The sequence below is a fragment of the Protomyctophum bolini genome, assembly GCF_963924005.1.
Source record: "Protomyctophum bolini genome assembly, chromosome: 20".
Classification (NCBI taxonomy): Eukaryota; Metazoa; Chordata; class Actinopteri; order Myctophiformes; family Myctophidae; genus Protomyctophum; species Protomyctophum bolini.
In genome coordinates, this window is record NC_137881.1 from 27,999,625 (window position 1) to 28,025,265 (window position 25,641).

The 25,641-nt window shown below is 43.7% G+C and overlaps 1 protein-coding gene across 1 annotated transcript; it reads right to left on the bottom strand.

The window, feature by feature from the left end:
• Positions 1–181: 181 nt before the first annotated feature.
• On the bottom strand, positions 182–25,492 carry mmp14a (matrix metallopeptidase 14a (membrane-inserted)). Its single transcript, XM_080792491.1, has 10 exons — positions 25,006–25,492; positions 9,279–9,427; positions 8,714–8,836; positions 7,116–7,423; positions 6,298–6,459; positions 5,704–5,843; positions 5,296–5,434; positions 4,983–5,133; positions 3,348–3,463; positions 182–2,664 (listed from the first exon to the last, which is right to left on the bottom strand). Exons 1-10 carry the CDS (start codon positions 25,105–25,107, stop codon positions 2,342–2,344), a joined length of 1,713 nt encoding a protein of 570 aa, XP_080648617.1. The 5' UTR covers positions 25,108–25,492; the 3' UTR covers positions 182–2,341.
• Positions 25,493–25,641: the final 149 nt, after the last annotated feature.

Consider the following 25,641-nt stretch of genomic DNA (forward strand, 5'->3'; position numbering starts at 1 on the left):
TATAAAAAATGTAATTGATAGCCTAAATGGGGAACTCTCCTCTAGTAGACAGGATCAAATATGTTACAGAATAAACTATAAAGCAACATAAAACTGATATGTTTTACTAAAACATATCAACTTACACCAACTTTTAAGTTCAGATGCTGTGGAAATCCAAATTCAAAAGCAGTGGAGCGAGTGCGTGGCACATTGTAGAAAATACCTTTTATTCCATTTTATCTGATGAAATACAAAAGTGAAAACAGAGAAAATATCTCATTCCCATTTATTGATATCATCATTATAAATATCATTACCATTATCATTGTTATTAAGTAAATCAATTCAGCTATGTTGTGATTTATTCCTGTAAGACAAAATGAACATTAAGCACCATCAGAATCAATAGTTCATATAAATAGCATTGTTTGTCATTCTGCGCCAACCAATGGGGGGGGGGGAAAACATCAAGGTGTTTCAGAACAAAGGGAAATGTCTCAAACTCGTCAGACCGTCTCTTAACGGCAATGCCAATCCAACACACACACACACACACACCCTGATTTAGACTTTGCGTCTCGCAAAGGAAAACAGCCAATCTACAAGCTCATCTGCTATTTTGCGTGTGAGACATGATGCGCTACCAGGCATAAATCATGGCTTATAAATCAGGTAAACTGCGTTTCATTTCCGTCATTGTCACAGCATGCCTCTGTCCAGCAGGACTCCAAATGACAATGTACAACAACACATAAAGGTCAATATAACTTTACCAAGAGAACAACAATAACAATAACCATAGTTATAATAACAATAATAATTATTCATAGCATTGATAATAACAAAACGAAAAGAAACAGTTGGACATTATTGTTTGAGACTGTACCGCAGGCAATAAAACATTTGTATAAGCAGCCCTGTCTTTCTTGGTTGATTGATAATGAATGCAACGGAGTTGTGTAAACAAAAAATAACAAAAGAAATCTTCGATTTGTGAGCGCTTTATTCCCCTATCAACTGACTGTTTACACTGACTGAAAAACTGCTCTCCCTCCAAGACTGAAATGTCTAAGATGCAGTTATGTAGTTGCACAGATATCAGGGTGGAAAAATACCGTTTAGAAAATATACCATATTTGGTACCACAGAGGTCATCTTCATTATTTATTTGACACGTCCTAAGCTGAGGTGGAGGGTTTTTGGAGGTGCATTTTCGATCACCGTTGACTGCTGACTGTGGACAAATTCACTCTGCCCTAGCCTGAAAAGTACTCGCCATGGGAAGTTCCACCATCAATACTTTAAACAAGAGGCATTTGGTGAATGTACCCCCTGTCTGTGCCTGTGTGCCAACACTGTATGTAAGCGGCGTGTATTGTATTTCAACCCCATCCAGTACTCCACAAAGGTCAGGAATATTGCTTGAACGCAGGACCACTGTCCAAGTACCTGTGAGAATTAAGTGAACACTTATAAGGAAACAGGGGATGGGGAAACCTCTTAGTGGTAAAAGGGAGAAGGAGATATTGGAGATTTCCATAGCTAAGGTACAAAGCCAATCTCCTATTGAGACAATGGGGTTTCAGAGCAAAAAGCCCATCTGGGAACAATCAATTTCAGCAAGAAAGTTACATTGAGACAGTGGACTTTATAGCGAAAAACCCCTCGTAGGACATAATAATGTACAGAGCAAATCTGTTACTCATGGCGGAGAAAACAACAAAAATGAAACTTTATGGGAATGAAAAATACATGTCAGGCAGCAGTTCAGCTGGAGTCGTCAAGTTAAGATAAGATTTTTTAGTTTATTTTTAAATCTAGTGGGGGGGGGGGGGGGGGGGGGGGGGGAAGAGCAGAGGAGGGACGGACCAAAAGACAAGATTCCTAACAGATGGGGTGTCAAGTCGTCTCGTCAACGACGCTGACAACTCTTTCCTGTCTGCACGCGAGCGGGGTCTGTCTCTGATCTCAGAAAACAACGGAGCAATTACATGTAACATGTTAACATACAAAATACACATTTCCTGATTCCGCTTTTTTTTTTTAGTCCAACTTTCCCTTCTGTGGCATAATATAAAACCACACCACCATGCCCTTTGATTCGTCGACATCCTCCTTCCATTCCCCCCCGGGTTGCTTCTTCTCTCGCTTTTTTCACTGTTTTTCCCCCAAACCAAACCACACCCTCCTCCTTCCACCTTCATTCCATCCCCTCCCCTCCCCTCCCCAGGCCTTCCCATCCACTTCATCCAGTTAGGCCTTTCTTGGGCTGTCTTGTGTCTCTTTCTTGCTTTCTTTCTGTCTGTCCGTCTATTTGGCAAGTTCTGTCAGTCCCCCTGTGCCCATTTTTGTACTACACCTACACCTTGTCCAGCAGAGATCTCTGGCAGTAGAGCAGGCGCCGAGGCGTGCCGTACTTTCGGAAGAACAACAGGGCTCCCAGGGTGACCACCACGAGCACCAGCAGCAGCAGGGGGATCACCACGGCCGCCGGGCCCGCGCCGCCGCCCTCCGACTCGTCCACCTCGATGATGATCACCTCCTCCTCGCGGCCCTTCTTGGGCTCCTCGCTGTCGCAGCCCATCCAGTCGCTGAGCACCGACTTGGGGTAGCCGGCCTCCACCTTCATGTACTGGTTGTTGAACTTCCAGTACTTGTTGGCTTTGTAGAAGTAGGTGTAGGCTGGGAGGAGGGAACGACGGGAGACGGAGTTGATTATGTCATTTTTTAAAAGCCCATTTTGACCTGAGATCAGATTCTAAAAATGTCTTCTACGCCCTGACAGTTTTCTGAAAAAGCTATGTTTCTATGTCAGTCGTTCTTCGATTTTTCAAAAATAGCAGAGCTACAAGCCTGAGCTTGTAGATCTGCTATTTTTCAATAGCTAAAGCCTAACATAATGCTAACACCAAAGAAAACGTAAACATCTTTGAATATATATTCTTTCAGAGCGAACGTTTTGTTTTTTTTTCGACGTCAGGCCTAAATGGGTTCATTTCTGCAACCACATAAGTATAACGGCTTCACGATTGACATTGATTTTAAACCCTAAGCAGTGGAAATCTGTTGGGAACTCACTGCTGGGTTTAAAGCCCAAACCACACCAATGGGTTGCCATGAGTGTACTCATGCATGCAGACGCATGTAGACGCACGCAACCATTGAATTTAACCAATTGAATCACTTAGCGTCGACACGCGCCACCATGCGCTGGCGGTGCACCAGGACACAGATAGCACACCGCTGGGACGAACACTAAAACTGTGTCGTTGCGTCTGGACTCTGGACCCATTGGTGTGTTTTTGGGCTTTAGACAAACAACAGGCATATTAATTATCTGTTGGAAGACGGAGAAGAACACTCACATCCATCTTCACTCATGATGGCCGCTTTGATGTTGTCCGGTGCACCGTTCCACATGCTGATGGGCTTGGGATAGTCTTTGTCCACCGTACGAGTCTTCTCGTTGAAACGGAAGTACCTGCAAGTACCAAAAAGAAGGAGCTTTATCGACAAAAGCAAAGCATTTGAGGGGAAATACGGGAGAGTACCTTCTATGTTCCCCAGGTTCTATGTTCCCCACCATGCAAAAAAGGTTCTTTGTTCCCCACTTAGAATAAACCTAAACCTAAGCTCAGTCTTTGAACAATCCATTGAACGTTAGGCCTGCCTAGGCTACTTAAACTATCTAAAATTAACACTGGCATAAAATAAACTAAAACATAATTGCTCAGACTCAAACATTCTTTGTTCAGTACTTATATATTGTATAGTACAAAACACTGAAGTCCTTAAACCAGAAACCTAACCTGGGGAACATACTGTAGAACCTGGGGAACATAGGGATGACCCCGGAAATACATTATTCAGGTGTGTTGTCACGAAAAGAATGTGCGTGGGCAGTGTGTGGGCATAATGTTCCAGGGCGGATTAAGTTGTTCAATTTGAGATGGACTAAAGGATACAAAGTAAGGAATGTGACTCTTAAGACATTGGACGGGGGACTATATTTACAGTAGATAAGCATGGCAGTAGATAAGCATGGAAAGAAATACAACAAGCTGAGGCTAGGATAACTACAGTCGCCAATAAACAAAAGAGAGATACCATCAGCATGCATTGCAACAGGAATGCAAACCTCTCATGAGCCATCTGAACATCTAATCAACCATCTGCTACCTTTCTTTGAGACAAACATACGAATACGGGTAACTGGGGCATGGCCAACTCCACCATTGTCTTGGAGGTGCACACAACTGCATGGTATCAGCATTTGCGCTCATATACGGTTCTAGCCCATGATTATGGTATTAAGTATTGTAGTTCAGGGACCTGCAACAACCACTATGTAATAGAAAATGAAGGCGAGACCTAGAGATCTGAATATTTATTTTCAAGCTCTGAAAAGGAGCCAAATCCATGTTGTACTCTCCACTGCACCTCCAACCAACTCACATGCATTTGATTTCCTTGCCCTATTTGCACATAGGGGTGCCCACACTTTTCAACAATCTACACACTCAAACAAATTATTATCTCATTGCTTTACCTGAGGGGGCTTTGGAATAGCGGTGCCAGCGTTAGACAAACAGACTTGGAATGCGAAATAGTGGGGTGGGGTGCGGGGGTGCGAGACATGGCCAAAGCATTTCCGGGGGTCCCCAGCCAAAAACGTTAAGAAACCCTAGTATCTGCCCAGCCTTTGTGGTCTTACTGGTAGATCACGGTCTACCTTTTTGGGCACCCCTACACAGATATTTACGAAAAATGTATCACCTGTAAATCTTATTATTAGCAAGAATCAACCTAAACCGCACGAAACAGGATCAGACAGGTGAATACAATACAAGAGGGGGGGGGGGACGACGACACACACTTTGTTCCAAGTCTAGTTTACCTGGACCAAGTTTGGCCATAGCTTTGTATAAAGGTTTGTGAACTCAAGTTTTGGTTAAATTAGTGCCAGAGCCTGAATATAAAGGATTTGACGATGGACTCACTTGTTGCCTCTGAAGAAGTAGGTCTGTCCTGTAGGGGTATAGAAGAGAGCGGCGTCCATCTTGTCCTTTGGCACACCTGTGCCCAGCTCCCTCAGGGTCTTGGGAGAATCCTTCTCTATGCTTGACTCGGTGAATGCCCAATACTTGTCACCTGGAGAGGGGAGAACGAGGGCAGCGTTCGACAGAGACGGAGAGGAGAAGAAATCAGAGAGAGAGAGGACCAGATGTTAATAGTAACATGCTACAGTACTTCCATCTCTTGCCAGCAATGATGTAATGATCCTATAAGTCTGGTTCCAATAGCACTCCCTACCCTTGAAGAAGATAAACTTTCCATCGTCCCTCTCATAGGCTGCATTGATGTTGGAAGGCAGGCCTCTCCAGAAGTGACCAATGGGCATGGGGTATCCTGGGAGAACCTTGTTGTTGCGTACACGCCATAGCCACTTGTCCTGTTAAAAACCAGCACGTACGTACGGACGCACACACACACACACACACACACACACACACACACACACACACACACACACACACACACACACACACACACACACACAGTGATAATCTGTCAGTTTTCAATAAGTCAGCTTTTGAAATAATTCCTAACATACTATATTTGCAAAAACCTCATCACAATTTATTCCAGAATGTAAAAGTGTTATTTACTGTAACTTGTTGTTACAGTGGACCATGTGTGTGGAGATCATATCGCTTATACCTTGAAGACAAACATCTCCCCTCTGAGGATAGCGATGGTATCGAAGTGTCCCTCGCAGATGTCTGGGCCATGGTCAGGCCTGTCTGGGACCGAGGGCTTGGTGGGCCGCGGGGGAGGTGGAGGGGCTCCCGACTTTGTGCCTGAGGGAGACATTAATAACTTTATTTACATAGCATTATATAGCAATTATATAACATTGAGGGAAGGGATAGAACGAGACACATGAGACACATTTCTCATAACTCAAGAACCACGAGGCGTATTTCAAAATGCGTCGCTGCTATGCTGAGTTTTGTCAGTGTCATGTTTGTTTGGGATGATAAAACAACAACACTGTGTATTCAGTACAACGAAAGTAACGTGGAGAAAAAAAATACGCATGTGAGATTCTGCGTGCGGTTTAGCTGTTGGGGGAGTTTGTTGTTACGGCTTCAATATCCGAATGGCATTCCAGAGGCTTTATAGCCACGACGGGACACACCACTGTTTTGCCGTGGTGGTGAAGGGACGCGCCCGCCCGCCAGACATTCAGAGTTTGTTGTTCGACCATATAATAACATTCTATATACAATCATCTCGGGGAGAATGACCCACCGTAGATGGCCTGGATGCCTCTACGGTCGTCCTCTGGGAGCTGGAAGTTCTCGGTGTCCATCCACTGGTAAAAAGGAGCCATGATGGCCGAGGGGTTGTTGGAGTGCTCCAGACCCAAGGCATGGCCCAGTTCGTGCACAGCGACGAGGAACACGTCATTGCCTGAAAAAAGAAAGAGAGCCAGAAAAGAAATACAGATAGACATGGAGACTAAGTCAGAGACGTGCAGGAGGAAATTGCAGCGCATTAGAGGCAACGTGAACCTGCAAACCAATGTCTAGACACATCGCACGGCTAGGCTAACGGTATGATTACAACAATTACAGACTTCAAACCAACGCAGTGAAAACTCACACACGCCTTTGCCTCCTCTTTGTACCGGTCATCTGAGAGCCACTTAACCCATTCTGAACTCCCGGGAACCCCTTTTGGTGTTATCATGTTATGCTTTAAGCTATTGAAAAATAGCAGATCTACAAGCTCATAGCACCGAGTGCCGCACTATGAACTTGTAGGTCTGCCATTTTAGAAAAATCGTGAAAATGTGCCTCAAATCTTTTCAGTTTCAGTTTTTAACTCAAATCTTTGCTTCTGGAGAGGTCCCCTGGAACAACATATTTTCAGATGGGGGTCGGCGGCATATTAAATATAATTTTTGGGGTCCTTGACATGAAATATTGAGAACCACTGATATAGAAACATGAGGTTTCTTTAATTAAAAATATTTTTTTTAAATTTCGACGTCAGGTCTAAATGGGTTAATACTTTCATACCCCTTCCCCCGACACTCCCCCGTCTGTCCCCCCTTTTCTTCTTACCCCCCTGGTCGACCGCTCCGGTGGTCCAGGGCTCGGCCAGGTCAAAGTGGGTGTCGCCCCCTATGCCGTTGCCGGGGAAGTACGCGTGGGCCAGGAAGCCGCCCTCGCCGTCGAACGGCGTGCTGTCCCCGTGGAAGCCCTCGGCGAAGGAGAGCATGATGTCGGCGAACTTGTCCACGTCGTCCCGGATGTGGCCGTAGGGGATCTCCCTGAAGGTGAGGGGGACCATCACCTCCCACGCCTTGAAGGCCTTGCGGATGGCCTCGAACGTGCCGCGCTCGCCGACCTTGGGCGTGTAGTTCTGTATGCTGTGTGTATGCAGAGAGCGGAGAGAATTAGAATCATGTAGAGCACGGGGTGGGCAACTTTGACGATGGTGAGGGCCAATATATTTCCACACTCACTCCAGAGGGGGCCACAGTGCATATTATAGATCGGCTATTTTTGCTATATTTGAATTGAAAAAATAATTATTTTGGAATTTTGAAAAGTTACCTTTTTTATTTAATTTCAAATACATTTAGTTATGTTAACTTTATGAACTGTTAATATAACTACATTGGACACAAAAAGACAATAATATTTTAATACTAGTCATTTATTCGTGAAGTAATTAAAGCGGGTTTGGAATTGTAACAGCTGCAATCAATACTATATCAGTATTCTGATATTAACCTGCGGGGGCCGCATTAAGTGAAGGTGGGGGCCGCATGTGGCCCCCGGGCCGCCAGTTGCCCACCACTGATGTAGAGCCAAGTAGGCAAGGATATAACGTTTTGACCAGATAGTGTGTCGACCACATAATTGCAACGTTCCTAAAGTTCGATTGCGGCTGGTTTGCATGTCTTTCCCCCCTCCCTCCCTTCCCTTCCCTTCCTCTCCTCCTGCAGACCCATTTATACTTTTGTCTTATGATGACAGTGTCGTGGACCCAAGAATAGCCGACAAGCTCACACAGCTTATAGCTTTGACGGCGTGGCACACCATCATACGACACAGCGTAAATTAGGCATATCTTCCCTCTAAATAAAGCGTGTGCTGCTTAAAAAAGGGGAGAAAGAAATGGTATTCAAGTAGTGTCGTTATCTAAACTAAAGCTTGGAATCCATGTACTGTATATTCAAGGGGTTTTACGGTGTGGCACCTTAGGGGAAGAACCATCTAGAAGAGCATTTGTCCGCGTGCTGTGTAGGCTATATGTACAGTACCGTGTACATGTCCACCCGATGTTTATGCCTGGACGCTGGCCGAGGAAGTCATTCCCTGACATTTTTCCAAATCCGTCAACATCAAGCACGAGTTGTTTTGTGAACCGGGACCCACGGTCCCTCCAGGCTATAAGGCCCTCTGGCTAGTATGTACTGTATGTATGTATGTCCACAGCCCCCTATTTGGGCAAGACTGACATAACTTCATGATGTTGTTCATTAACAGCCCACATAGTGACTTTCTATCCATCCATACTATAGCTACTAGATTGCACAGGAAAGGTTTGCTGTTATTGGACCGCGTCTTGTTTTGCATGTTCAGATAAAAGGGATGATTTACTTGCAAATCATAATGGCGTTGATGTACTGAGGCGGGGTGTGTGTTCTGACCTGAAGGTGACCTCGCTCTTGTCCCACTTCAGACCCTGGATGGCGTAACGTTTCCTCCTCAGATTGCTCTTGAACTCTGCGCCAAACTTATCTGGCACGCCACACCGCGGCCGACTCATCGCCCTGGAAGCAGCAACAAAAAAAGACACTTTAGTTATAATGCCTGAAGCTTTTGAAAAACAAATATCCCATCTACAAGCTCACAACGTGTCGATGTAGATCGTCAATTTTCATATTTTTAAACGTTCGTTTTTTTGAGTGGTGCAACCACTCCCAAGGAACAGCAATGTCCGTGTCTCTGTGTCGTCCGGCCTATGTATGTGACGTTAATGAGCACGAGTATGACTATTAGTACCAGTAGGGGCGCTGTTTTTTAATAGTAGAACAAAAAAGACCTAAAAAGGAAGCGGTGTGTGTTGTTCACTCAATGGTCCAAAATGTAGGGTTATTGTCTTTGGCTGGTCTTTATTTTAACTTCACTCAGTCAAAGCTTTACATTCCTCACTAGTGAGATTTGTTTTGCTTTACCCACTGGACAAAGAAGAAGCATGGGCTTTATACTCACTCTATTGTGTTGGCGTCTACGGAACCTGTGACTGTAAGGCCATAAAACCTCTGCATAGCTGATATCGCCGCCGTAATGGACTGGGGAGAGCGGATGGCCTGGGCACGAACATCGCCAGGAGACAGGTAGCCAAATTTCTGTAGCCATGTCTGGATAAAGGAGAGACAGAGAGAGAAGGATAGAAAGATCAGACCTTTTCATGTAGAGAATGGTGGTGGGGGGGGGGGGGGGGGGGGGAGTTAGAAAAGCCATTTGATGCCATGATCATCCAGTCTGTGCTACTTTATTTGTTTATTTGGACAGGGCAATGCATATTAATGGCCGTAAATACACCGCAGTTGCTAATTTTCATCTGCAGTGCTCACAGGAAACACAAAAACGGATAAACAGACAGTCAAACAGTGGAATACATTTACATGACATTACATAGGGAACACGGCATAAAAAAGAAATACACCTAAAATAATCATAGATTGGTTGCAGCTTTGGTTTTCAAGCAACCATTTTTTTCAGGTCCTGGGCATGCAGGCCCGGCCGGGCCGGCACACCTATATTTCTTCTGCAACCAGAAATAATAATCTAACTACAGACTACAGATTACATTATGTAAACAAAAACACTTCCACAGCAGTGCAGCGTTTCCTGCTATCGTTTGACCGGGGCTGGTTTTTGTTTACGCTCCCAAGAGGTTCACTGACACTGAATCAAAACATGTTGGTTTCAGGCGAGTGTGTTTTCCCTGTGACATATCCCTGTTTCCCAAACAATGGGTTGGGACCCATGTTTGTGTCGTGAACCAATTTTTATTGGGTCACGAGTAAATGCACCCCTTTTTTTGTTTCCTACGTACATAAAAATTTCATGAAGTTTAACCCATTGACGCCTGAACTCAAAATTTAAAAGAAAATCTTCTACATCCTCCAGTTTTCTGAAATAAATATTTTCACAAATTTTCAAAAATAGCAGACCTACAAGCTCATAGCGTGCCACCGAGTGGCGCGCTATGAGCTTGTATATCTGCTATTTTTCAATAGCTAAATTATAACATAATTTGTTTAAAACACTAAAAGGGGTTCCCGCCCAAAATGGGTTCAACAAAAAAATGTTTCGTCAATTCAAAAACAATTACAACATTTCACGTATTTCATAAATACAATCGACACGTTGTGATCTTGTAGATCTGCTATTTTCACTAGTTCCAAGTAGTTTGGCTTCCGGGCAAATGCAATTTCTCTTTTGGGTCTTTCTTGAGCTAGTAAAGATGTTTGGGAACCACTGATATAAATGCTGCTCATACCCAAACTTATCTTCACACGGCAGTTGAGACCGATATGACACTCACACTTCCACGTTGAACAGTGGGCCATAATATTATCTAAAGATAATCACAGGGTAAAAATCACACACGTGTGAACTGAGTGGTGCAACTCCCCTCTCCCCCTGCCTCTCTCTCTCTCTCTCTCTCTCTCTCTGTAATTAGCAGACAACAGTGCAACACTATCTCTCTCTCTCTCTGTTTCTGGCACAACAGCGCCACCTTTGCCCCTACTGGTACTCTAAACATTGGGACATAGTCCCATAGTCCCATAGGGACATTGCTGTTCCTTGGAGTGGTTGTTGCACCACTCAAAAATATACTGCTCATACATGTAAACATTGCTGCAAATTACACTGTATACCTGTAGTATAATTATGAATTGCACAAGCATGTAGGCTACATGACATGAACTATTTGTCATGGCCACCCGTCGCGGTTGAACTTGGAGTTCGCCCCTTCTGACTATTTGATTTTCCAAAGTAACCTCCTCCAAATCAACAGAGGTATAATAGCGGCATTTTCTACCATCAAAAATGAAACTACTACCACGACACAGTAGTCCAAGCATTTACGCAAGTCAACAACCAGGCAATTCGATATTTTAATCACCCTACTGCAAATAATGTAAGCAATTATTGCATATTGGATCTGTAGCATCACACCTTTTGTCATAATGACCTCAGACCAAATAATGTACATAAAAGATATGCAAACAATTCCCAACAATACAACTAAAATAACAAAAACCATATTGGTGGAACCTGCTACAATGCTACATCTAATTATGATTAGGTCCAGCTGCTATTCAGACAGCTCTTTATGGAGGACTTGCAGTTAATATTAGAGCTAATCACAATCTAAGATTTGTCCCAAAAGAAGTTGCAATAGTAAAAATTGTGAATTACATACATTTTGGATCAAGTTGGGTACCATTAACATCCCATATAAGGCAAAGATTTCTCAATTATGCTTTAAGTAGCATTTGACGTGTCAAACTAGGGGTTATTCATGATTCTGAATTCATTGCGAGCATTGGTTTTGCACGAAAAACACTCATTGGGTCCTCCTTGGGTCAGCACATTTGGGCACATTAAGGGGAAGTGGCTATGGCCGATTAAAAACAAAACCTTGAATTATTACTATTGCAATTTTCTTTTGCGTCACGCCCCTTTTTAGTTTAGATTGACTGGCCTATAAGGCACTGTTCTAGGCAACTAAACAGACACACCCATTTTTTTGTCAGGTGAAACCTGACTAATGAAAGCTCATGAAATGTAGACGACCTAGTCATAGTCACCATCTAGTCATACTGAATGCCTGATCCTGTCCTGATTGGCCGCCACACACACTGCCTAAGCCAATGGGAGTGTAGTATGATTGCCTGCTTCCTAAGCTATGCCACACCCATACTCTAAGTGCCACACGCACCGCAAAAGCGCTGCATATCATTTCCGCCCCACAGCGAGCAAGCTTTAACACCGCAGCCTCGAAGCGAAAAGAGCTGCTAATGTTATGAGCTGGACAGCAGGAAAGCCACAACAAAACACAGAACCACGCACAGAATGTCGGAAAACAAACGCAAACAACGGTGCGAGGTTGTTGTGAGACACACAAACATACACGTTACTAACGGTCATATTCACACCAGAAAGCTTTACTGCGATTAAAACAAATCCTGCTGCACATTGTCGGAAAGCGCGCTTCGTTTGGCAGGTGTGAAGCCTCATTCGAGTCCTATCAAAGAATCACAGTCTACTTCGCCAAAAGACCGGGGGTTTCGCTTCGCTTCCAATCGCACCTGACTCACTGATTCACTGCAGGTGTGAACACACAAACACACACACACATACAGTACGAGAGAAAGAGACCCAAAAGACTGCATCCACATTAGTGACGTTACTGTAATTTTACGTCCTAAACTATTACTCAAAGTATAATTTTAACACCATAGATTTCACTGTGTAGTTTATGAATTTAACACATTGATAAAGTTCCATGCTGCGTTTCCAATTGCTGCGGATGACAGCGCAGTGTGAAGGCAAACGCAGCAAATTAAATATGTGGGAATGATGCAAGTTCTCCGCCCATTCGCATCGAGTCTATCGATCTAGTCTATCGAATTAGAGGTGAGAATGCGACCTAAAATAATAATCATACTAAAATGGGGGGAGAACACAACTGAGACAGCGCTTCTTTCACCTGACAAATATCACTATGTGATCATTTCTTGTTATACACTGACTGACCTTGTAGTCTTTGAACTCAGGCAGAAGTTAAAAGAGAAAGATGTTGGACGATGATGCACCATAAAAGCTTTGCCGTGATTTAGTACCAATTAAAGGGATATTTCAATTTAAAAGAAAAACTTTTGGTCATTTTATCGTCTACTCAGGCTTATGTAACACCCCAGACATCTCGATTCAGTATCTATAGTCTGTACAAACCCATTGTAACTTCAAACTCCATTTTAACCATAATAGATTCATCAAAAACACTGGTCTTTTTTTCTGGTGACTGATACAGCCCTCCTAATACGTGAGGGGCCGTGCCTTTTTTACTGTTTTCATTTCTTTATTATAATTGTTTTGGAAAATGTGGAGGACTGCTGCTGACTGAGGAGACTAAAGAATAAAAAAAAGATATAAAAAATAAATGAAAACAGTAAATGAAAAAACACGGCCCCCTCACATTTTAGAAAGACAATATCAGTCACCAGAAAACAGGTCAGGTGTTTTGGATGAATGGTTAAAATAGAGTTTGAAGTTACAATGGGTTTGTATAGGAAGTGGGCAGGGCAGCTAAAATGAATGTAAAATATTTAAATACTGAATCGATAATATCGACGATGAAATGACCAAAAGTTTTTTTTTTGTGAAATATCCCTTTAAGTCTAATCATCCCTGGATACTCACAGGAATTTATAACATAGCCTACAGTGCATTCATCCATCCATCAATAAAACATGATGATACAGTGTCCAAAGCTATCATGGTAGAGGTTTTATGGACATCATTGTCTTTCTCTTTTACCCTCTGCCCTTATCTTTTACGTTCTGCTCATTACATGTCCGTACCGTGATACATTGCGAGCTTGTAGTTTGCCTATGTCAGGCAAGTGTTTCCCCCCTCTTCTCTGGAAGCAACAACTTAGTGACCAACTGAGAAGTGTTAGTTAATGGTTCACCATACTGTTGAGTCAACAGAAGGAGGGGCTAGGCTACTTGTGTGAACCTGTGTGTTTGTCAGGAATCAGGATGCGAGAATGTGGGTGGGAGCATGACAGTTTACTGACAGTACAGTGCTTGTTTAAACATGTCTCTGACTCGGCGCGTGCGACGGAGAGAGAATATGGTCAAAAGAAACAAAGACAAATATGTTTGTGTGCGTGCATTTGTGGGAGCTCAGCAATTTTGTGCTTGCACAACCAATGCCAAATTTGACTGAACAACGAAACCGAAATAATTTGGATACGCAGAAGCATATTAATTCCCGAGCTGGATCCCTGAATGGGCATGTCAGGCCTTGGCCCTGGGGGCCCAACAAAAGTCCCTCTAGAATATTGGGCTAAACCGATACTCACTGTTCCCCCAGAGCCCATTTTATGAAGTAGGCAAGTAACTGGAGACCCCCCCCCCCAGAGCAATAAAAGACTACAAAGGCTCATTCAAATCGAGATAGTCAGAAGTGACTTCTTGTTTCCCCAACAACACCCTCAACAATTGCCTCTGCACACAAAAGGCAAAATATTTGCTGTAGTTTCTGCTTGCCCAGAGTTGTTCCGCCCAGGGCCCCTGGTCAATACTGTATAACGATTGGTTGTTGTGGCATATGGCCAACTCATTCTCACATGGAGCACCCGTTTGATGTGATGGGACTTGATGAGGATGTGATGATTTACGGTATGCAATATGCAACTTATCGCTTCAACGGTGCGAGTCGGCAGAAGCATACTTCTCACCGCTTGGCATGTCCACTTGTTCCGTTGTTGGTTTTTAAATGTTTCATAGCTTGACACATCAACCTATTGGGCTATACTGAAAGGGGAACCCGTGGTCAGATGTTGCACCAACTCGTCACGTATATTACGACCTGAGTCGCGAGAATATGTTGTGGATGGCAGCAGGTCCCTACAGGTCACTCAGGCTACCTTTGCATCATCATTATCTAATGTTAAGATCCTGTAGTACCTGATAGTTGAAGACCCACTGTCCCTTTTGTACGGTACAGGGTGAGAAGGTCCTTTATGTGTTTTGTGTTATTCCATAAGCCGGTAACTATTGGCAGCTTTAACAACTTTCTCCATGCCAATGTCTACCACCATGCTAAGCGCTATACAGCCTAAAAATACTCTATCTCATTAATGGACATATATCTCATTTATTTTAAAATGCGTGGATTAAGTTTAGGTGGTTGGGTTTCATCCTTTGATGAATGAGAACCCTTTTAGGGGTTTCTGGAACTTGAAAATGGGCTATACTGTATTTTTTGTCACAAACCTTTTTTCAGCCATGGCACACTTTTCATAGCCAAAATATCCAGTATATATACAGTGTATACTATAGGACTTCTTAATAAGTTGATACATTTAAATTGATATGTTATTGTAATAATGCATATGAATTCAATACCCCGAGCAAACATTAATGCATACATTACATACAGTACATGCCTATTGCTGTACACCGGTGAGAATATTGAGAGTCAAAGGAAATAGAGCATGCATCTCCACTCTAGCCCAGGTGCTGGACAAAAGGCAGTACAAGAGGTCAAAATAGAGTCTGCAACACTGGTATGAAAAACTCAGCTCCACTGGTTTATTTGACTCAGAGAGTCAAATAAACCAGTGGAGTCTATTGAATTATCACAATTTGAGGGAACTGTGGCAACGTTAATTTCACAATAAGCACCACAAAATCATATGGGCTTCCTGTAGCTTGAGGCAAAGAACATGTTAAGGTTCCTCTTTGCTCGGCCGCTGGTGATGAGCGCGCACGGAACATTTGTGGTCAGTCTTCATTTGTACAGAGACATAGGTGGGAAAAGGGGGAACTGGTTGTGTACATCCAATCCAAATGGGTTCAGGTGAAGTGAATAATGAATATGATGGGATTATTTTATTCCTGTGATAATATGAGGGGGGGGGGGGCTCACCGCACGTTGTCAGTCACGGGACCCAGAACTCTGTCTATATATATTGCTGTCATCTTAGTCCTATACAACTACAACCTATCTCAAACCCTCACCCTAAACCCAACCTCCCACGGGGCAGCGCACCTAAACCTAACCTTAACCCATGTCTAACCAATGACTAGTCTAAACTAAGTATGCACCCCCTGCCATCTCAATAGACAACTGTACAACTTTAAACAACATCAAGCCTTACTGATTACTTGAATGTTCAATTTTGATCTCAATCTCTCGCTCGCACTTTGTAATACTAGAGGAGTCAAGCAGGGAACCTCGAGTTCAAACCTGCGGTCTTCCATGTCGACCAAAGCCATCCGAAGCTGATCTTTCCTTTTGAAATGGGAGAACTAGCCCCGGATTCTCCACTGCCTCGTGCTGGTTGACCTTAAGATGGACTGTCGGAAAAGAGACGCATCAATTTACTTTTGCTTGGAGAGCTGCCCTTACATCTGCATTCAAGGTGGAAACACATCTTTTTCCCCCCACTATCCGCCTGATGGAGTTATGCTTTCTGTGCAGACGCAAGCCCCACATGAATGTGTTTCCATATTTGTGTATGCAGAGTATCCGCGAACCATACTCAGACACTGGGTGTCTCCATTTCCCCTCTTTTATTTAAACCACAAATTAAGTCAGTGGAATTACCCAGAATTCCTGCGTACATTACAATCCTTTAAACCTCAGAGATGTCAGTCTTTTTCCTGGGTTTTCATTCTCCTTTTTTGAAGGAATGGAGCGTATGAAAGAGAAAAGGGGGAGATGGAACGCTAGTAACTGTGTACAGTAATATCAGGTGATATGATATAGTACCTGGGAGGCTGGGAGCACACATACACTGTACAGTAATGCACACTACACACAGCCCCATTTTCATAGTACTAATACTATACCTGAGTACACACTACATGCAGCCAGTAACACAAGGTCATAGTACCTGTCCTGGGTACACACAGCCACTGTAGAACAATGGCCAGACTCAGAGTATCCCTGGGTGCAGGCGTTTAGTTCCGACATACTATTGATCCGAAACCTCAATCCTAACCTAACCCTAACCGCTAGCACGGGAGCAGCGCATGTCGGACCATCGCTTTTTCGCATCGCATCGCATGTTCCCCCCGCTTCGGATCTTCGGTGTGTCGGAAAAGCGTGCGCACCCCAGTATCCCTGGGGGTAACACAAGACAACTCATCCCGTTTCTGTTTTCCTCCCAGAAACAGCAGACGGCTGGACTTTGAATATACTATAAACTTTCATGACAGCAGACACGGTACAAATATAATGTATGAAAAGCTACTACAGTGAAGTCTGTTCACAGAAGTTGTTGTAGGATATGTGGGGATTATCTGACGAGGTACCATTTGAGTGGGCAAAACCTTACATAATACTAAATTGTTTATAGGGTCAATATAAGTAAAATAATATAGCCTTTCCACAGGAGTATCTTTTCATATTTTTCTAAAAAGAATACAAACAGCCAATAGCATATTACAAAGTTATCCCCCTCACTGGGGAAAATTCCGGGAGGACAAACGGGCACGCACCGGGGTGAGTTGTCCAGTATTCGGTACACACAGTCACTGTACAGTAATGGCCATCGTACCTGGGGGTACACAGAGCCCGCCCGCTGCACACATGAGCTGTGTAGAGGGCGGAGAAAGAGGCTCATTTATGCAGAGAGTTGACCTGTAACTCAATCCTGCTTTCTCCTTCGCTACTATAACACTTCACTGGCCACATTTAGCTCATCTACTTCATTTTTACTGGTCTCCTGGCTGCCTCTGTCTTGCACAGTTAAATCAGCCATGTCAATATAACTGAGAATGTAAAAATGTACCTCCTACAAACTTACAAATGTATCTACAAACTCAAAGTAGATTTGTATTACATTTACTCTACGTCTCTCTGTGTCTACCTGTCTCTCTCCTTCTCTCCCTCCTCTGCCTGTTCTTGTTCCCACCACCCCTCCTTCCCTTCCCTTCCCATCCATTCCCCCCCGTCTGACTGCAGCCTTGTGTGCGCTCTCGCTGTGGCTCCGCTGCGGTGACGCGTCTGCCTCTATAAAAACACTCTCCGCTCCGCTGGATGAAAAGTTTCCCCTCCTCTGCCGTCAGGCCCCCCTCGCTTTTCCCTACCAAGTTATCCCTCCCCCCCGGCGCCACCGTTCGTAAACGCCAGGTATCCCGACATGCACTGCTCCCCCCTGGCTGGAACCCCCCCCCGGCAGGCAGCTCACAGTCAAAGGTTTCTATTTATCCTGTCTTGTACATGGCCGGTATTGTTGGCCTCGGTTGTAGCTAGGTAGCTTAGCTGCAGCAGAGCTCTGTGTGGTCAACGCCGGACTGGCTGGACCCACGAGACGGCTGCTGTTTTTAGTAAACAGACCCCTGGGTCTGTGCAGTGTGTGTGGACCGACGTGCGGTCCCATGGTATAATGCACAGACGTACAGACGGGGCCAGCATCATGCAAATGAAGTTGAGTGAAGTTGTGCAATCTGCACGTGGGTACTCTGTATGTATGTGTATGTTGCAGAGGATCAGGATGATCACTTATTCAAATTCACTCATTTCAAAGTGACACATCACTTTGCAGCAAGACACGCCCTGTAAATTAGGCTTATACTACTGTACCTTCCTCTAGTCTAAAGTTTACATTAGACTCTGAACTTTAGAGGGCTACAATCGTTGTTATCGTATTTCAGGGACTAACAACTATGCTCCCTCAAAGGGTTGGGATCGGGGTTGAGGAGGTTAGGGGTTGGGGTTAGTGTCAAGGTTGAGGTAAAAATGGGCTGAGGGAATATAATATATGCCTGATGAACCAGGTAGGTAGGCTATATACGCTGAAGCTCCCCTATTAAACTGGGAAGGGACTAAGGGAGAACAATTTAATACATAATAAAATAGCTGTGTGCAGTGCACTGTAAAAGAGCTTGCCAATTCCAATATGCTACTGAATATGATGTCTCCATTGTCAACAGAAGCATACATCTATAAACGTCAGGACAGCGGAGAGGGATGCACATTGTTTCTCAATACTGATTAATTTTACAACAGCTACCAGTAGATTAAAGGTTTGTTAACAGCAATCGGGAGCGTCCATACAGAGACATTATTTGAACTAGTCCCTGCTGTCAAAGGACATGTTGGTTCCTCCTGTACGCTATAAACACATAATTCTATTGCAGTTTCAGCTACAGTATGAATAAACAAAATAAGAATGTTGTACTGATGATTCAATTTGTGGAACAGAGGGACTATCCATGCAGGTGACGAATATTGTAAAACCGGTGCCTCTCAGAAATGGGATGAGTCAATAGGAAATATTTCAGCCCTCTAATTGGCTGTCGGTCGACTCTGACTGTCACTGCTCATTTCATTTGCATGAAATTGAACTTTTCTTAACTTTTTGTTGCCTAGTTAAGGAAAGGAAAGGAAAGGTACTATGTTTACCCAGCGTAACTGGACTAAGCTCAAGCACTTGTTTACAGCCAGGCCCTGCTCATAGAACATTTCATGGTAGGGGTTCAATGCCTTGTCCAAGGGCACTTCAGCGGTGGTAATTTTAACATGCCGGTCCGGGGATACGAACTAGCGACCTTGCGATATCAAGACCGCTCCGCAAACCGTTCGGCCACCGCTGGCCACCGCTTGCTGTCCTGTCACCAAGCAACCTGCCACGCCATGGCAGATTGTCTGTCGCTGTAGCCCACGCGACCATTGGAAATTCCAGCTGTTTGTCGCTTGTTGTCCTTTGTCAGTCACTTTGTGTGAACACAGGCCATGGTTATACAAAGATGTTACATTGTACCGTGCCATGTCAAAGGGAAAACCAGATGCTGTCATTGTTTACATGTGTACTGTCTGGTCAGTCTCTCGTGACAATGAGCTAGACACAAATATACTATAAAAAAAAAACCACAATCCGCTGGTTCCTGTTACTGTTACGCACAATAAAAACTTCCCAGTCCAATAATACCCACTGTGGTGAGAAGAGAAGGATGACATTATTTTCCAGAGTAAATAACTCAGTGGAACAGCATGCTGTTTAAGGTGACTAGTGTGTCTATAGTGTTTTCTGATGGTAGTTTTGAGCATCTATTCACAAATAAATTAAGCGTATAATAATCGTATAATAGAACGGACCAGTCATTCCCATCGAGTGGCGCGGTTGTACGGAAATTCAGCAAATTATAAATGAGGCCTTAGTAAACAAAATATCACATTTGTGTGGAGTGAGAGGCACTCTCATCATCATACATCATCACATTCCGGCCAATCACAATTGCCGTCCTCACTTTTTATCCTCAATTCCGGAACACAGACCCAGAAAGCTGGCTATAGATTTCTGTGGCTTTCTGAGCACATTCCGTGCTCAGCCAATCAAATCATCGCTATGGGGTACACACATTGCTCAGCCAGTCAAATCATTGCTATGGGGTACACACAAACAGAGCCATAGAGTAAGACGACATTGAGGGGGCAGGAAACAGCCCGGTCACGTGGTTCACTGTCACTCTAAAGCCTATACTCTAATGCATTCCGTAAACTTCAGTTCAGTTCAGGCCTTTGTCACTATTCGCCAATAGAAGTCTATGTAGAAGAGCCACCATTGGACTGGCCCCATGAAGTGAACGGAGTTGTCGTAACTCTGTCTTACTCTCTGGCTCTGCACACAAACACACAAAGCTGGGCATAGGAGCGGCTAGCACCCCTAAAAGAATACTGTTTTCAGAATGACCATTTCCAGCAATGTTGCCAAGTGTCAAACAAAGGAGAGGATGGACATATTGTATATGCTTTCAAGCAGGCTGCTGGAACAATCCACAGCATTCTAATAGTGAATCTGGATTTCTTTATGCAAAGAAATAAACTGGATGTTTTTTTTTCCCGCATCTTAAAACACTAGAGACTCTGGGAAGAAAAAGAGCAGATAGGAACTCAAGAAGTCAAGGACAGGAGAATGGATAAAGGATTCCAAGCATGGAGAGCAAAGAGAGGTAAAGCCATTAGAAGGTGGAGAAGTGGTAAACGAGAGGGGATAGAACTTTAGAAGCATGACTGAATTTAAATTTGAGAGAGAGACAGACCGACTCAGTTTTTCCCTTTGGCTTGTGCCAACGGAAAAAACAGAGAATCCTGGTCATGAGTGACTGAATCTCACATTTTGCCTTCGTTTCTTTGACCCAGTTAGACTTCAGACCCATGCACAATAACTTCGATCAACACAGGCACGACAACGATCGATCAACAGGTTCAGCGACTATGCAATCGCTGCACAGTATTTTTTTTACTGGCCTTGCTAGGTAAAAGAATACCCAAAATATTTGCAGCTTGATATTTTCAGGGTCTCGCAGTAATGTATTTAGAGTGGCAATTGGCCCCTGCAGCAGACAGTGAAAAAGATCCTGTGTGGTGTCACTGCCACTGGTGTGACATGCAGTGTACTGTACTTGAGGTGCACACTAACTACTGTAAGTAAACATGTATTTCGCTGCAGCATTACAGGGCCACGCATGTAGAGATGTGTGTCACGCACGCCATTAAATATATGTTATTAATCATTTCTGCATATTTGAAATTGGTGGCCATAATCAATGAGGGCTGTAGTTACAGACAGTATGACTTGGCTGCATTTACACTTTAAATAATACACAATAGGCACTTCACAATCCATCATTGTCATTCCACCACAGTCAAAACAAATGTGTTTGTGACCGTGGTGATATTTTCAGTATGCATGGTCAGGGTCTTAAGCACAGATTTGGGATCAGTTTAGTTCTATTGGCTTTCTTTCTTTCATTTCTTAATTCAAATTCAAACTAAAAAAGGGCGACTTAGAGGTCTGCATAGTCGAGCCATGTGGCTCAATGCCTTGACGTTTGAGCACCACATTGCACCATATGTCAAATACTTAGCTAGAAATCTAATACATTAAGTTTCATGGCCTTGTGGTTTGATGATGATACGGACAGTCACATACTGTACATACACAGTACACACATTGATTAACCAGCCCTATGTAGTTTGTCAAACCAAAGTCAATATACGTATCCCATGTCATGGTGTGACATGCATGCTATAAATGATGACCAAAATAAGGCTGCCAGGTTGAAACTTTGAAAGTGGTTCCAATTACAAATCGCTTTGCGGCTCAACTAATACGGCGTGAGACCAGACATACTGAGCTTGTTGGTCAGAGTGGCCTTAAGAATGCAAACAACCCCTCTATAGTCCAGACGCTAGGCGGAAACATTTTCTCTTTGTTGACCTCTCTGTGGAGTATAGATAAGCAATGCATGCTATCTGTGGTGTCTGTCCTCTGAAGTCCACCGGTTTCCCATTAAGGTTGAGTCCAGCTGATTGCTTCAAAGTGACAGCTTGTAATCAACAGAGCAGCGTGCGCCGGAGCTGAACAAAGATGTTCAGCACACTTTGATGCTTCAACCACAACCATTCCTGTCGAGATATGCTGAAGTGAATCCATATGGGGTTTGCCTCAATGTGTGACCCTACCCTGCACTGTGATCACGAGACTCCAGATGTGCAACTCTTTCTAGGGAAAAATATTAACTTTTGAAGCCTGATTTATACCTTTGTCATAAGCTCACAACAACGCACTCACATCACAAATGTAACTCGTCGTTAGCTTATAGATCTCCCCGTCGCCGTCACACGACAAAGTTTAAATTAGGCATTAGCCAGATCCTGTACTCTCAGACCCACTTGTTTTCATTGTTGCCCACTTCCTTCACAACCAGCCATTTTGTAGACTATGCAAAAAATTGTGAGTCAAAACAGATGTTGGACATTGGAAATGTAGACTGTTGCAGTTACTAAGTTTGTCTTAAAAGGCATAGTGACTTTTTTGTATAATTTGAAAAGTATTTATGCCCCCTTTAGTGGGGCTTGTCTACTGAATTACCAACAGCTTAATTGGTCTTATGCTGTCAACGTGACGTTTTTAGATTTTATTTTATTTTACTTTTATGCTTTCACAAACCAATTTAAACCAGAGAGAGGAGAGATTATGCAAGACAAGATGGGGATTAGGACAAGAAGCATATGATCTGTCTGAGCCACCACTGGCACCTGACATTTTGTAACACCGTGGATACAATATAAACCACGTAATTTCTTAATTTCAGTTCTTAATTTCAGTTCTTAATTTCAGTTCTTAATTTCAGTTCCTCATTCTGGATACCGCTTCCTCATTTCTCAAAACGGAACACTACGTCTCGAGTCTTTACTGCTGGAGGATCTGAGCCCTAATAATAATACATTTACATCACTCAGTTACACAGATTCTATCTGTCTCCCTCTCTCTCTTTCATTCCTCCCTCCCATCCACTCCCATGTCTGCAGTGCTGAGACTGCTCGCTCACACACTTTCCCCGGGAAGCCGCCATTCTTTTACAGTTTAGTCTACTTTTCCCACAGACACACAAGCAAACCATGGCGTTGATCATAGGTTTCACATACAACGCTACAGGTGATGTAATCCAGAACCTGTAATTATTGGTAATGCCCTCACTGCGTCGTGGCTGGCTGCTACGTCTGCGGCCTGTTATGTCAGCACTGTTTAGCATGGGCTCACTTGTCCACAAGTGTGTACATACAGTAATGACATGAGCCCTCGACTTTACAATCTGATCACCTGCAGGGCAGGTACTGTATGTCATACTCTGCTTCAGCATGTGAACAAACAGCCTTTTTGCAGTTGCGTTCTATTATAGCTGCATACACTGTTATAACATAGTAGTGAAAATGATGCTGTACATTTTTTCGCCACGGCATCAACACAGCTGCATATTTTCTTTTTTTGCATTTTGTTTACAGCCATCCATCACCCTGCAAGTCTTTTCCTCAGAGAGGCCTGCCTCTGTGGCCTCTAAAGTTGTCTACCTCCCCCCTCCCCTCCTCTTTCTCTCTCTCTCTATCTCTCTCTCTCGGTTCTGAGTTGAGTGATAGACCATGTCTGGCCTGACTCAGGCGCCAGCTGTTTGTGGTCACTGACTAAGGTCCCTCATGCATCCTGTCTAACATGCACTATGCAGTGCTTCCCAAACTTTTTAGCTCGAGACCCAAAAGAGAAATCAGATGTTTGCCCGGGGACCCCCAAAACGAGTGAAAATAGCCGATCTACAAGCTCACAGTCACAACATGTTTCTTCAGTGAACACAGAGGACTTTTTTTCCACAGAGGACAATAAGCTCCCTTGGTCAATTCTGTAGCAACTAGTTATCAGAGACACATCCTGGAAAACACCTTTCAACTGGAGTCAACACAGTCAGTGCAACTGAACGTGCCCTGGCCTATAACACTGCCTTAAGAGTATAGATTAACATCGGACACCCATCATTTGTCCACGCCACGGTCATTATGACCATCAGTTAAATCTGATGTTATCGACTGGAATGTATGGATTTTTTTTTATCACCTACCTACAGAACAATGGTGAACATTAAAATAGGGTATGCAGACTGGCTGACACACCTAATCATTTTGCATGGACACTAATGGTAAACATGTTGTTTAGGTAGAGGCTAGACGGTAGTAGGTAGTTTAGTGTCTCCAAGCCTGAGCTTCACAGCCTGTGTCTGTTGCTGTGGCCCACTAGTCTACCAGATGGGGCCTTCATGTCCAGTTTGCTGCGTGCAGCTTCGTCCCTCCTCTACCCAGTTTACTGTCTGCAGCAGATGAAAACCATTAGCTATTCCCTCTAAACCCCACCACCCCCCATTTTCTCAGAACAAAGCAGCTCAGCTGAGTTTTCAAAACTTTGCGCTGCCCCCACTCCCTCTTTGCTCCCCAGGCCAAAAGGTTTACAATCATTGCATTTCTCTGTGGCTTCAGAAGGCTACCATCTCATGTTACAGGCAGTTTGTGGTCTTGTTTCATTTCTTGATGCTGTTGAAAAACAGAAGGTTATGACAGACGTATGGCCTATAACATAACACAATATTAACAATAACACCAGTCCAGTTAGCAGATCATGAGACTCAGACTTCCTGTAAAGGAATATAAGTTTTATAATCCTTCAAGAAGAAAATAATGCATATTATCTAAAACAGTTCATCATCATCACACATGTCTTTGCTTATCCAACATTCCGTAGGCTATATTTCTAGACGTCGATTGTATACATCACCTAGTCCTATAGCTACCACAAACAGTTATAACATTTGACTAATCAGTGATCACATTCCGTTTTAGAGATACATACCTCGGCTTTTAATACGTCTTCGGTTATTGCAGAAGTAATCCCAAAGTAGAGACTGCACGCCAGCGTGAGCAACTGGGCCACCTTCTCAAGCCGGGGCAGCATTGTGATGATATATCTGCAATTTATCCAAAACTAATACTCTGTGGTCCTAAGGTCCTTATGGGGACACCATCGGTTGAAAACCAGATGTTTGGCCTTATTCCGTGTATAGTTAGTATTTACGAAATATATGCCAAAAACCTGTGCTGCTCATGGACACCTTTTGCGCACAGGTCACTTTATTTGGTCGCAAAAAAAAATCCTTTGGAGAAGTTACTTCAATCAGTAGGCACCAACGTCGCAAAATCCAAATAAACGTCCCCGATGTCAAAACGTCATAGTTGTGTTTCCTTTGTCTCCGTTCAAGTACTTGTCTTCAACTTCTTTACTCTGTTGATAGAGAAATCTGAATCTGGAGCATGTGGACGTGGTCAGAGAGAGAGAGAGAGAGGGAGAGGGAGAGGGAGAGGGAGAGGGAGGGAGAGAGAGAGAGAGAGAGAGAGAGAGAGAGAGAGAGAGAGAGAGATCAGAGATTTGCTCGTCCCCTCCAGATGTGACGCCATAACGTATATCAAAGTCTTGGTCGTATTTTTTACT